Source organism: Phoca vitulina, unplaced genomic scaffold, assembly GCF_004348235.1.
Source record: "Phoca vitulina isolate PV1807 unplaced genomic scaffold, GSC_HSeal_1.0 scaffold3, whole genome shotgun sequence".
NCBI classification, from domain to species: Eukaryota; Metazoa; Chordata; class Mammalia; order Carnivora; family Phocidae; genus Phoca; species Phoca vitulina.
This window is the reverse complement of record NW_022589706.1, coordinates 81,826,233-81,840,988: the sequence shown is the minus strand read 5'-3', so window position 1 is coordinate 81,840,988 and position 14,756 is coordinate 81,826,233. Positions and strand designations below refer to the sequence as shown.

The window sequence follows — 14,756 nt, the reverse complement described above, 5'->3', positions numbered from 1 at the left end:
AATCACAAGACCTTGAATCAAATCCTACCCTTTGCCCCTCAACAACTTACCTAACCTCTCTGAGCCTCAGTTTTCTCATTTGTAAAATGGAGATAATTTTATATATTCCATAGCATTGATACATTGCAAAATGAGATACCATGAATACTACTCAAGATTTTTGGCACATAGCTAAAAAATGTCAGGCACTGAGCACAATTTTGGGAACACAACAAAGGATATATGTACAATCCTCACCTTCAAGAAGCTCACAGTAGTGTGGGTTACCTATGGGCATGATATTTTGTAGATCCTTAGCTATGATTTTTACATTTTCTTAAAGGTTAAGAACATAACAAATAATAAAAATACAAATTATGGAAACTGATATTAAGATATAGTAGGTAATTTGGCTAAGCCACACCTTGATTTCTTTCTGAATGGTAAACAATCTACAGGGGTGATAATTTTAATATATTTACATTAATTCTAAATTTTGTGTTTATAATAGTGTACAAAATATATCCATGGACTCCTGTCCAAGGGAATACAATAAGACAACAGTCAACTGAAACTCTTTGCACTTTTCCCTACAAATAGATATTGTCATCATAATTATGGAAACTCTAAAGGTAATAGACTTAAGATTATTTAAACAACTGGTACACAAAGAAGGAACACTCAGTGGCATATAGTAGATTTCACTCTGAATGCCTTGTGAAAGTCTTTTAAGGACTAATATTAACAGTTCTCAGCTCTAGCTCAGAAGGCAAAGCAATCCAGCATGAGCCATACGTACCATTTTGCCAAAGGCATACAAATGGCCAAGAATACAAAGAGAAAAACTGTTTTATGAAAATGATATAAATCGTTCTGGTTTAAGGAAAAGAAAAAAAGAAGAAAAATTCACTAAATACCTTCTGCTCAGTTTTGCTGCAAATCTAAACCTGCTCTAATAAATAGTCTTAAAAAAAATTCAGTGAACCACAAACTTAAGAGTGTATGAATTTAAAACCTGAAAATACTCTACATCCTAATTACTTATGACAAAGTCCTTATTTGGTTACACAATAATTAATAACCTTCCAACATTTACAACATATATCATATAGTGATAGGTTACTTGTAACTACCTTAACTGCCACAATATCAGCAATACCACTACAAAGGAAGCCTCATTAAAAGAAGAGAGGAAATATCTTTTGCTAGCACAGTCATTTTTCTGGTAATAATCAAGTTTTCTTGGCAAAATAAAACTTAGGAATGATTATAAAACACACTAGCTGTTAACCAGTGTCTACTTTTTCTCTACTCCTAGATAATTGGTTATCTTGGCAATACTATTCATGATGTCAAAATTAACATGCCTTTTGAGATATTTTGGATTAGCTTCTAGTCAGGTCTATATGTTGACACAACTTTTTCTCAAATGCTAAGAGCTATTTATTGTTTTTAGAATTAGAAGCTCTGGAAACAGGTTTTCTAGTACGTGTTAATTAACTGTCTTTAAACTTTCAAAAATGTAAGTAGTATGCATAAGTTTATGTCCATACTTTCTAGCAATATGCAGATATTGATCACTAGCACCAGCAGAAGAGCAGTATTTATAGCCAACAAATCGTGGTTGAATCACATACTTAATAGGCTGTGTGACCTTGGTAAAGTTACTTAACTTTTCTGTGCTTTATTTTCTTAATTATAAAATGAGGATAGTTTCACCTGATTTCACTTCCTACTTCTTTACCTCCTTTTAGAGTTCTTTTTACTTGACTTGTCCCTTTAATGCCTATGTTTTTCAGAGTTTGGTCCTGATCTCTAGTCTCTTCTACGGATTACAAACTATCACCACAGAGATCAGGGATGTCTTTGTGTTCCAGGGTTAACAATGATCGAAACAGCTGAAGATGAATGCTTTAAGCAAGGCAAAACAGACTGCAAAACTCCCTGTTGTCTGCCATTTACGCTACCTGCCAGGCCCCTATAAAAAAATTTAAGTTCACGACTGCAATTTTACTTATATTTCCTGATTTTGAGCCATGTGCTGGGTTTATAGTAAAGAGCAAAATTAAACATGTTCTTTGTACTCACTAAGCTTTCAGACAAATGAGGGAAACAGTAAATTGGAAAAACAAATTTAAATGAGGTTATGTTTAGGGCAACAGTGCTAGTTTAGTAACAACTTAAAGCTTAAAGCTCAGACAGATCTTGCACCATTCAACCTAGTGCTCATTTCATTACTGTGCGCCAACTGCTCCACAGTGATTTTCAACTTTACATTGAGTACCTGTTGAATTTCATAACTTTTAAGTTCCCTTAGTCTCCTCAGAGCTTTCAATGTGCTAATAGACTTAGGGTTTCTCACAGATGATAATGTTAATAAAACAATAACAGATAAAATTTGCAAAGTATTTATTATGGGCTGGCTGAATGCATTACATAGATCACCTCTGAATACTGTAATTATTTCCATTATACACAGAAGAAAATTTGAATTAAAATTAATTTGCCTTAGGTCATATGACTAGTTAGTAAATAAAAGGATTAAAACTTACCGTCTGTCTGATTCTGGAGTTAGCTCTTTTAATGTCCAAGCTATAATTTCTATAAAAGACATAATTCTGTAGAGTTTCCAAATGTATTTAACCACAGAATCCTAACCAAGGAACACCTATGAACATTTACTAGAATAGTATCCTCTAAAAGAGTTTGGGAATACTGGCTTAATCTGCACTAAATTTTATTTAATGATTAGGAGATAAAACAGACATATTTAATTGCATGCACAGTAATCATAAATGTAAAACACTTACATAGAGGAAAAAATTACACAGAGAAATAATACTTAACTGCACGCACAGTAATTACAAATATAAAACACATAGAGAAAAAAAGAGAAAACAGTCCACGAGATGTTAATTCTGTTTGGATAGTAAGAATTCTTGGATAGTTTAGATTTTTTTTTCCTTTACTAAATTAAAAAATAATGACCTTGGGGCGCCTGGGTGGCTCAGTCAGTTAAGCTGCTGCCTTTGCCTCAGGTCATGATTCCAGGACCCTGGGACCAAGCCCTGCATCAGGCTCCTTGCTCCGCGGGGAGCCTGCTTCTCCCTCTCCCTCTGCCACTCCCCCTGCTTGTACTCTCTCTCTCTCACTCTCTCTGTCAAATAAATAAATAAAAACTCTTTAAAAAAAAAAAATGACTTTATTTTTATGACAAAAAGCATTTGAAAAGTATTATCTAAATTATTCTGCCTCTTAACATTAATTTTGTTGACAATATTCATTATATTTCATTAGACCTAAAAAGCCATTGTAAGATGCCACTAATCAAAGCTGAGGCTGATTTTATGAAATACATGAATTTAGACATCTTAATCATTAAAACATATACAAAAGGCTATTTCTGAGATTTCTGTCATTTCCAAATGGCTTCCCTTTATCTCAGCAATTTCCCCAGTAGTCTTTCCCCACTCTGATTCTAAATTGCCAATAATTCCTTTTTTTTTTTTTAAAGATTTTTTATTTATTTATCTGAGAGAGAGAATGGGAGACGGAGAGCATGAGAGGGGGAGGATCAGAGGGAGAAGCAGACTCCCCGCTGAGCAGGGAGTCCGATGCGGGACTCGATCCCAGGACTCCAGGATCATGACCTGAGCTGAAGGCAGTCGCTTAACCAACTGAGCCACCCAGGCGCCCCAATAATTCCTTTTTTTAATTTAAATTCAATTAATTAACATATAGTGTATTACTAGCTTCAGAGGTAGAGTTCAGTGATTCATCAGTCTTATATCCAGTAATTCCTTTTAAATAGCAAACTCCGTGCCCCAGGTTTTCAACGTTAGGGACCAAATATAAACAAATAAGCTATTATTTTGAAATGGAAGATTTAAGTGCAGGTTGTCAATTTTCCTTTATAATATAGGAATTCTACAAAAATTTGGAAGTGTCTCTCTACCTTCCAAAACACCTGATTTCACTGTTTCAGAACTTCAATTAGGTAAAGGTTTATATTCTTCTTAGACGCCGTAAGTATTGTATTTCATCAAATCTAAGATGCCATCAATTGTAAAATGGCTCCAATCATAAGACGCTCTGTCATTTTATGTACCACTAAGAAAAAAGCACACAGGCGCCTGGGTGGCTCAGTCGTTAAGCATCTGCCTTCGGCTCAGGTCATGATCCCAGGGTTCTGGGATAGGGCCCTGCATCGGGCTCCCTGCAGGCAGGAAGATGCTTCTCCCTCTCCTACTCCCCCTGCTTGTGTTCCCTCTCTCGCGTTCTGTCAAATAAATAAAATCTTAAAAAAAAAAAAAAAAAAGAAAAGAAAGAAAAAAAGCACACATCTTGTATTATTTGAAAAATCTCTTTTAAATTTAGCCCTATTTTTATCTTATATAACTCTTTTGTTTCCCTATATTTCTGCATACATACTAACTTTTCATTTTAATGGTAATTCATCATATAAAGGATACTTAAAATGGAGATTAAAGTCAACTACTATATACTAACACTACACATAACTGAACTGATGACAATATTGACAGTTATGACCAAGCATGCACAAGTAGGGGCACTGACAACTATGTCACAAGTGCCACTTAGCTCATAGTGATTTTAAGACAACAATTATAAAATGCATGACAATTTTAGAAAAGTAAATATGAGAAAAAGCATGTACATCAGGATTAATAAACTATAGTAATTTTAATCACTTTTTTCTCTCCCCCCCACCATCAATTCCTAATCTAACCTTCCAATCTTCGTTCCTCCATTTGCTTCGTAACCTGCCAAATCACCCCATATGGAGAGCATCTTTATTACCATGCTACATAACGTGGTACTTTTTAGAACTATCTTAAAACTCCTACTAGGATTTAAAACACGTGTCAAAAGTCAGAATTTTTAAAAAGGTAAATAATAAAAATTAAATATTCTGAGAACAATGAGTCCCAGAGATACTCAAATTATATAGCAGTGGTAACCGGCAATAACTCCAGGGGTGTTTTTGCAACCTTTGCCAAAATATAGAAAACAGACCTAAAACTATTCTTTTCGTGAATGTTTCTTTTCTGTTTATTTATTTATTTACGAGGCATGTATTGAGGGAATGAATTCAAATTCTAGCCTGGTGTTGGGATGAGCGTATTTCCCACTAGTTTCGGCAGGCCAGGTCCCATCTCGCCAAGTCGAGCAAGGGAAGGGGGACTCCTTCGAACTCAACCAGCCTACCCGGGACCCTCGGTGGGCGTCACTCACATGAATCGGTGGACAAGGCAACCTGGGGAGCCTCACTGGGGCAGCCTCAGTCCGGAGCCGTTGGGAACACGCTCCCGCACACGACAGCACTGAGAAAGGACCCAACGAGGTGTCCCCAGCAAACGCCTGAGCGTTCCACCGATTTAACTCCAAATTCTGTCTCCCCCTTCCTGCGCGCAGCCACACCACGCTCTCCGTCTTCTGTTTCCTTAACCAATAACTCCAATCCCCCTGCACTTCTTCCTTGGTGTCTACATTTTGTCACCAGCTTGGGCAAGGGGCAAAACGCTGGACGTCTGGGTCTTTCCTCAACGTTGTGTCGTGGAAGTTGTGAGGTCAGAGGAAATGGCCCGGCTGAATCGAGGGTGGGGCGGGGAGAGCTGGGAGCTGTCAGTGGAGAGTCAGACTCACGCTCCTGGCCAGATTCCGAGCTGGAAATTTCGGCGGATTCTAGCTAGCGGGCAAAGGGCAACCCCGGCGCTCGAGGAGCGGCTTCTTTTGTAGAAGCACCTGAAATGCAGGGTCTGGTACACTAAGCAGTAGCGGCCGCAGCAGCAGCCACAGCAACAAGCTGGGGCCCTGTGTAGAAGCTCCGTCCCCTTGTGTTTGTGGCCGCCTGCGTCCCCACACTCAGAGGCAGGTATTTGGGTTTGTCAGTTTTGTGTGTCGTAGTGGGTGGGGCTGGTGGGAGGTAGAGGAAAGTCAAGTGCAGCGAGTGGCCCGGCTTGTCCCACAGTAAGGGGAGCCAACCTGTGGAGCTGCTTGCTGCTGAGGACTGTGCGCATCCTTAGCTAATGTCCGCCTTCCCGCTCCCCCCCCCCCCCACGAGTTGACCTGAGTCCTTTGGGAACTGTAGGCAGCCATTTGAGAGTAACCACTGCATCACTGCTTCAAAGGAAGGTTTAAAGAAGAGGCTAGAGAATGTGGAATCAGCTCTCCGTTACTTACCATAGATATAAAGTCTTGGTTTTGTTTCCTGGTTTCAAAGGTTTAGTCAGTTGTCGAGATGTAACATTCCCTGGGGAGCGGGAGAATGTGAACAATTGGAATTGTCAGTGGTTGCTTTTTAAGGCCCCTTGGTTCCTGTTTGTATTTGGGACAGAAAGACAACTTTTTTGAGGGAATGTATATAAAATAAATGAACTAGTATTATTCGCCCGTTGAAGAAATGTGTGAACTATTCATGATGAAATCAGCATCAACCCCTCCCCCCCATTCTCATTTCGACTCAAAGTTCTTTGAGGGCAGGGATTGTGTCTTAGTCACTGTCCTTGGCCAGGCAGCTGGAAAAACACCTGACTTCAAACAGCTTCAAGATATTTGTTGAATGAATGAATTTTCAAACCCCTCTGCTTACATTGTTTTTACTCAACTAATCTCTCACCTCAGCTTTTTTTTTTTAGTAGCTTTCTTCCACTCACCAAATGTGAACAAATCTATGTGTATATTTTGTACATATGAACCTTTTTATGTGCACCCATCTAGGAGGTAGTTGAAGTGGAATATTGATGAAATGTTTTATGCTAACTAGTATGTTATCTTTTTGAATGATTTGCATTTTCTTTATTTGGTTATTTGATTTTCAGTTGTCTGATAGAGGCTGTCTAATTGAAAGTCAAACAGCATAATATAGAAGGATTGCATAATAAAATGCAACAGTTTCGTGTCCCCCTTCCTACCCTTAGTCCTCTTCATCAGAAATGACCACCTTTAATCTTTTCTAACTTTAGGTCTATATGTTGAATAATAAGTTAAAATGCCCATTCTTTTTTTTTTTTAATTCTTAAGATAACCCACACTATCCCCAACCTCTCTTCTCCAAAGTTTTAATTTAATTTAGTTTTTCATATTGGTTAATGTTATAATTTTAAATAATATATAAAAATTATTTTTTCATGTCAATTTCCAAAAATATATTTGGGCTCCTTATTTGGTAAAATGAGGAAAGTAATGACTCTACCTTCTTTACCACTGCAGAAACTACATCCACCACTCCCACCTTCCCTTATCTGGACCTTTACTTATACATTGTCAAGGTTAATAATATCTATATTGTATTTCTTAACTACAATTTTTTTGCTTTTTTGTGTGCTAAAAAATAGTAAAATGTTACAATATTATGGCTTTGTAAATATTCCTAAATCCAGGGCCAAAAAGTATGCCATGATACATTTCCTTCCCATTGTCTTCATTTCATGACCCCTATGCCACACTAAGGAGAAGACTTGTAATATTAACATCAAATTGACTTCTTTCTTCTTCTATGATGACAAAAAATTATGCCATAGTTAAGTGTGATTTATTTTTTGGATTGGGTACTTCCTATATAGCTTTTGACCTTCCTCACTTTTACAAAGGACTTTCTGTTTACTTTTGGGGGAAAGGTACATGTGCTTTTTTCACAAAGTCCTCGCATCACATGCTTTCTTCACCATGTCCTCTCATTCTTTGTATGAGAAGCTTCCATTCCATTTCTCTGCTTGAAGATGTTCCTTTGAAGCCCAATCACTTTCTGTTTAATTTGAACAGATTACAATCTGGTAAGTTACATTGTTTCTTAACCACACATATTCTGTTTTTTGTTTTTCTCCTCTCTTTTGGTAGAATACATCCTAAGGATACTTATTCAAAAAGGTATGTGGATGGTAATTTTATTTTGTAATGTTCATATGGCTGTAAATTATTTTTGCTATTATGATTGATAGTTCAGTAGGATATAGAAACAGAATTATGTCTCCTTAAGTCTTTCAAGGCTTTGTTGTCCTCTAATTTTCACTATTGCTCATGAAATGATGAGAATGACAGTCTTAACAACTTGTTGATGCCTAAACTATTTGTTTTCTCTCTGGAGTGATTAAAAAATTTTAGTTTTGCATGATGCTTTGAAAATTTATGATGACATGTCTTGTGAGTTCATTCGTCTTGCAATGAACTCACTGAAAGGAGCTAGGATAAGATGTCTCAGTGTGGGTATTTTCATTTATCCTCCTTAATATCATAAGCCTTTTTAATTTGAAGTACACGTTTCCCTTCAGCTGTGGGGAATTTTCTCCTATTCTGTCTTTCATAATTTATTCTCCTTTATTTTTCTCTGTTTTCTTTTTGAAATTCCTATAAGGTGGTTCTTGGATTCTTGGTTTGACTCATTAGGTCTATTATCTTTTTTCTTATGTTTTTATCTATTTGCTTTTTGTTCCATATTCTGAGCAGTTGTCTCAACTTTATTTTCCAACATTTCTATATAAGTTGGTAATCATTTAACTTCCAACCACTCATTTTAAATTTTTCCTTTCTCATAGTATCTTAATTTTATTTCACTTTTTTATATTTTTATGAGATAAAATGTACATATATTAAAATGCACTGATTTTAAGTGAGTAGTTTGTTGAGTTTTGATACATGTAAACATCCATGTGACAACCACCACCCCAATCAAGACATAGAGCATTTTCACTCTTCCCAAAAATTTACTATGTTTCTCTATCCAAGCCCATCCTCCCTGCCCAACCCACTATGTACTCATTTTTATCACTCTAGTTTAGAAATGTAGTTCTGAAACTACATTTAAATGGAGTCATAGAATATGAACTATCTCGGACTACTTTCATCAACATAATGTATTTGAGATACGTATATTTTGGCATGTCTGTTCCTTTTCTGTTGTTGTTGAGTAGAATTCCATTGGATGAATAAGCCACAACTTATTTATCCATTCACTTGCGTGACGTTTGCATTGCTTCCAGTTTGGGGCTGTTGTGAATAGAACTACATGAACATTCTCATACAACTAGTTTTATGGACATATTTTCATTTTTCTTTGGTAAATACATAGTAGGAGTGGGATTTCTGAGTCATAAGCTTAGGGTATTTTTAACTTTAGAACAGTTTCCCAAAAAGTTTTCCAAAGTTCTTGTGTCATTTTTACACTCCTGCCAGCAGCAGTATATTACCTCCAGTTCCACATTTTCCTCAACACTTGGTATTTCCAGTCATTCTAATTTTCGCCTTTCTGGTAGGTGTGAAATTGAATGTTTTTGTGGTTTTAATTTTGCATTTCCCTGATGATTAATGATTGAGAACTTTTCATATGTTTATTGTCTATTTGTATGTTCTCTTTTGTGAAAATATATGTTTAAGACTTTAGCCTATTTCTGTATTGACTTGTTTTCTTTTTATTATTGAGTTGTAGGAATTGTTTATATATTCTGGATACAAGTCTGCCATCATATATACACATATATATACATATATGTATTTTTTTTTAGATTTTATTTATTTATTTGACAGAGAGAGAGATAGCAAGAGCAGGAACACAAACAGGGGGAGTGGGAGTGGGAGAGGGAGAAGCAGGTTTCCCGCTGAGCAGGGAGCCCGATGTGGGGCTCGATCACAGGACCCTGGGACCATGACCTGAGCCGAAGGCAGACGCTTAACGACTGAGCCACCCAGGCGCCCCTACATATATGTATTTGATAAAAATGTCGTATATATACATATATTTATAAGTAAAATAACATTTTCCTTATCTTTGGTTTGGATTTTCATTTTCTGAAGGGTGCCTTTTGATGTGCAGATGTTTTTAATGTCAGTGAGGTTCACTTTATCAGTTTGTCATTTATGGTTAGTGCTTTTTTTTTTTTTATCCTGCCTAAGAAATCTTTGCCTACCCTAAGGTTGCAAAAATATTCTCTTATGTTACATTTAGGTCTATAATCCATTGCAGATTTTCATGGATGTAATGGTAGGAATTGAGTTTATTTTTTTTTCTGTATGTATATCTTGTTCCAGCACCATTTGCTAAAAAGACTGTCCTTTCCCTATTGATTTTCTTGGCCTTGAAAATCGATTCATTGTATTTTTAAATTTTTTCATCTTAAAATTAAAAAAAAATATGAAATATGTGGTTTATAGCACACACATATACAGATATGGAATATAGAAATTATGGAGCATAATAATAATATGAACAACCATTTACCCACCTATTAAGAACTAATGTATTACTCAAGATTTTTGAAGCTTCTTATGGGATCTTCCCTAATCTCACTCCTGCTTTTCATACAATGGTAACCCTGTCCTCAGTTTTTTACTATTATTACTATTTCTTTACTTTTTTAATATAATATTACCTCATATGAACGTATTCCTGAATTATTTTTTAGCTTTTCTTGTTGAATATTATGAATATTGACATACATTTTATGTGCAGTTTTTTTCCTACTCAAGGTTATATTTCTAGATTCATCAATGCTGTTAATTGTTGCTACAATTTGCTTATTTTCTTTCATGTATACTCTTCTATCAGGTGAATGTACCACAATATACTTAACCATTCACCTGTCTTTGGACATTTAAATAGTGTCCAGTTTGTGAATAATAGGAACAATACCATGCTGATCTTTCTCGTATGTGTCCCTTTCTAAATGTGTGTAGGAGTTTCTGCAGGAATGGAATAGCAAAATAGCGTCAGACTGTTTTCCAAAGTGATTGTATTAGTTTACATTCTACTGCTTCATATCCTCCTAACATTATGTATTGTCAATTTTTTTTTTTTTTAAGATTTTATTTATTTATTTGACAGAGAGAGACACAGCGAGAGAGGGAACACAAGCAGGGGGAGCAGGAGAGGCAGAAGCAGGCTTCCTGCCGAGCAGGGAGCCCGATGCGGGGCTCGATCCCAGGACCCCAGGATCATGACCTGAGCTGAAGGCAGATGCTTTACGACTCAGCCACTCAGGCGCCCCATATTATCAAATTTCTTAATTTTTACTATCTTGCAGGTATAAATTCTCATGTAGTTTTAATGAGCAACTTCTTGGATATTAATGAGGTTGTTCATCTGTATCAGCAATTCCTTTTTTACTCTTTTGTGAAATATGTTTTACCATACTGCCTGATGTAATGTCGTCTCAAATTTTTCTAAATATATTTCAGCCAGTTTTGGTTTTTGTTGTTTTCTTTTCCATAAGTTATTTCAGTTGCCTCCAGGGCAGATTTTTTTTATTTGTTTATTTTTTGCCCATTATAATGTAGTCTTTCTTCAACTATCTGGTGATTCCTGGACAGTTCATTATTTCAGAGTTAAGGAAGTCTGTCTGAGAGCTTTGTGTATATGGATAAGCTTGTTGACTGCTGTACTGTGCTTTAGGATGGCTGGGTAGATAAATCTTAACTGGGGTCCTACAAATTCTAGAATTAAGAACAGTTAGGTTTTGTCACCATTGCTACCAGCTATTATTGTAATTCCCACACGGTTTAATTTCTAGGGAAGAAATTTAACTTTTTTTCCTTTGAGGATAAATAACTACCCAGTATTGGGAAGGCCAGTGGCAGAGTTAACTCTTTTATTCTTCAGCCCTTTAAATTATCTTTCTCATTTCAAACCCTCTTCTGACTTATGTTCCCCATTATTTCTGCTTCTCTGATCTGAAGCCTCTGAATCTGAAGAGGCCCAACACACCTCTTGACTGTAATATAGGTTGTAGCTTCTTTCTTTTGCTTTTTATGACAATACTCCTATGTATGCAAAATGCTATATTGGAGTTTTTTGAACTCTTTCTTTAAAGATTTTTTATTTTATTTTATTTATTTATTTATTTGACAGAGAGAGATAGCGAGAGCAGGAACACAAGCAGGGGGAGTGGGAGAGGGAGAAGCAGGCCTCCTGCCGAGCAGGGAGCCGGATGCGGGACCCGATCCCAGGACCCTGGGATCATGACCTGAGCCGAAGGCAGACGCCTAACGACTGAGCCACCCAGGCGCCCCTGAACTCTTTCTTTAGCTCATGGCCCTTTTCTGTTCTCTTCCTTATTATGAGTTTATACATTTTAAAATGTTTCTTTTTAATGTTTTTAATGAGGTTTCTGCACAGACATGAAAAGTGGTCTATTCTATTTTGAATTCCAACATTTTTATCTTGAAAGCTGAGAAGGGAAGCATGCAGTGCTTGAGCAATAGAATATCTTTTTAGTGAGACACCTGGGTGAGAGAAAGATTTTTTTTTGCCTAAGGACCTTTTTTGTTGTGATTACCTTAATGTGATTCAGATTGATTTGGAGCAAGTTCCTTAATTTCCAGGTTACTTCGTCTGGGGCATTATTTGCTTTGGAGGCCATGTCAATAGGACCACTCCAGATATATATATATATATATATATATGAAACATCTATAAACCAGGGGCAATAACATCTGTGAAGGTTGTTGAGAGAATTAAAACAGGTCACATGTAGGGGCTCCTGGGTGACTCAGTCGGTTAAGTGTCTGCCTTCCACTCAGGTCATGATCCCCTGGGTCCTGGGATTGAGTCCCATGTTCGGCTCCCAGATCACAGGGGAGTCTGCTTTTCCCTCTCCCTCTGCCCTTCTCCTCCCACCCATTCCTGCTCTCGCTCTCTGTCTCTCTCTCTCCCTCTCAAATAAATAAATAAATCTTTTAAAAAATAAATAACTAAAACAGATCACATGTAAAGTACCTAGCACAAAAACAAAAATTGATTCATTAAGTAATATTATAGAAGCCTCTATTATCTAGTTTAATTTTTACTACTATCAAAATAGAGGCCCTGAGGCACCTGGGTGGCTCAGTCGTTAAGCCTCTGCCTTCAGCTCAGGTCGTGATCCCAGGGTCTCGTAGGGCTCTCTGCTCAGCAGGAAGCCTGCTTCTCCCTCTCCTACTCCCCCTGCTTGTGTTCCCTCTCTCGCTGTCTCTCTCTCTGACAAATAAATAAATAAAATCTTTAAAAAAAAAATAGAGGCCCTGATAATTTAAAGTTAATGGTTGGTATCTTTATTTCCTCTTTCCTGACTTTACTCTCTGTGAGAAGGAAAAGTTCTTGATGGTCTTGATGGTCTCTTCTCTATTCAAGCTTTAGGTAAACATAAGATCCTTGTTGATATAAATATGCAATAACAGATTTCCTCTAAGCTATTAAAACCGTCAGGTGTCATTGAAAAGGGAATGTTCTATATTTTCCTTTTTATGCCATTGAAAATCTTTGATTATGATTTAGAACTACAATGTAAATTATGATTGGGTGGTTTTTCCTCTTTGATATTATCTTGGAATTTTTTAACTTTGATATATTTTACAGTGAAGTGTTCTGATTGGCATTTTCCTCCAAGTTATATATTATTAATCATATTTAAGGTTAGAAAACACTGGCTTAATTTTTGGTTGATCTGTCATAAAATTATCTCCTTTTCCAGATTATCTTAGAAGATCGAGGACTCTGAAATGTTTCCCCTGAAGGATGCTGAAATGGGTGCCTTTACCTTCTTTGCCTCGGCTCTGCCACATGATGTTTGTGGAAGCAATGGGCTTCCTCTTACACCAAATTCCATCAAAATTTTAGGGCGATTTCAAATCCTTAAGACCATCACTCATCCCAGACTTTGCCAGTATGTGGATATTTCTAGGGGAAAGCATGGTAAGTTGTTCTTTTTTTCTGTTTTTGTATTCTTTATTCTGTTACCTTGATTAGGTTACAGATACGTGGTGAATACATACAGTAATCAGTATGTGTGTGCTTGCATGCCTTCACCTTCAGTCCATCCAAACTCAGTCTTTCAAGTTTTCCTGATTGCTTTAGCCCCTCACATGTCCCTCGTTTTATACTCTGCTATTTTCTCTCTTGGATTATACTATGCTCCATTCCCTACAATCTGAGCTTAGTCCCTTTCCTAGATTCTTTTATAGCTTTTATCATATTTTATTATTATTTTCTATTTAATTTGTCTCTCCTGAGGATTCTTAGTTCTTGAAGAAAAGGACAAAATAGGGGTGCCTGTGTGGCTGTCAGTCAAGCGTCCAACTCTTGATTTGGGCTCCAGTCATGATCTCAGGTCCTGGGATTGATCCCTGCATTGGGCTCTACATTTAGCCAGGAGTCTACTTGAGATTCTCTCTCTCCCTCTCCCCCACCTGCATGTCTCTCTCTCTCTCTCTCTAAAATAAAGAAATAAAATCTTAAAATAAAGGGGGGGGGGCTAATGACTTTTGCCTCTGACCTCAGAATCAGAACTGCACTGAGCACACAGGAGGCATTCAATAAATGTTGGTTGAGTGAGTAAAGTAACAAATGACTACATCTGAGGGATTGATATTTTTCAGATCTGAGAATAAGGATTTTTAATTTTCTCTTTCAGGGAAACCACCTGTCTTTAAGCATATTTCTTCCCTTCTATAAAAAGGAAATGAAAGTTCTAATATCAGGAATTTTGGAAGTATCTATTTAAATGTATCTTACGATTGAAAGTAATAATTTGGGCTGTCTTCAAGTGAAAAGGGAGTCACTAATTTTTTTTTTTTTTGAGCTGCATTAGTCTTTTCATATAAAATTCCATTTAGAAAACCAAAGCAGAAAAGTTGAACCCTATTGGTTAAAAAGACAATGTTTCACCAGGAAGGTGTTTACTGCCTTTTTAGTAGTATAGTCAGGTTCTTCCATATCCCATATCTCAGTCCATTTGGACTGCTATAACAAAAGATCATACGAATAAACAACAAACATTTATTTCTCCCAG

At 36.7% G+C, this 14,756-nt stretch overlaps 2 protein-coding genes across 11 annotated transcripts in view; one reads left to right on the top strand and one right to left on the bottom strand.

The window, feature by feature from the left end:
• Positions 1 to 5,317, bottom strand: part of AIMP1 (aminoacyl tRNA synthetase complex interacting multifunctional protein 1) — a 167,428-nt gene extending 162,111 nt beyond the window's left edge. For 6 of the 7 annotated variants that reach the window (XR_004298893.1, XM_032400960.1, XM_032400959.1 and 3 more), the window contains exon 1: positions 5,236 to 5,317. Coding sequence is in view for 5 of the 7 variants with exons in the window: in XM_032400960.1 (XP_032256851.1) it covers positions 5,236 to 5,237 (2 nt within the window). In the remaining 2 variants the exon portion in view is untranslated. Of the gene's footprint in view, positions 1 to 2,531; positions 2,581 to 5,235 lie in introns of all 7 variants that reach the window. The other variant, XM_032400956.1, reaches the window with a different exon arrangement.
• A 258-nt stretch (positions 5,318 to 5,575) lies between these two features.
• TBCK (TBC1 domain containing kinase) overlaps positions 5,576 to 14,756 on the top strand; it is a 243,483-nt gene continuing 234,302 nt past the window's right edge. The window contains exons 1-3 of one of the 4 annotated variants that reach the window (XM_032400950.1): positions 5,591 to 5,871; positions 7,840 to 7,869; positions 13,440 to 13,660. In XM_032400950.1, coding sequence (XP_032256841.1) covers positions 13,468 to 13,660 — 193 coding nt within the window. In that variant the 5' untranslated portion in view covers positions 5,591 to 5,871; positions 7,840 to 7,869; positions 13,440 to 13,467. Of the gene's footprint in view, positions 5,876 to 7,839; positions 7,870 to 13,439; positions 13,661 to 14,756 lie in introns of those variants that run through there. The other 3 variants (XM_032400951.1, XM_032400952.1, XM_032400953.1) reach the window with 3 other exon arrangements.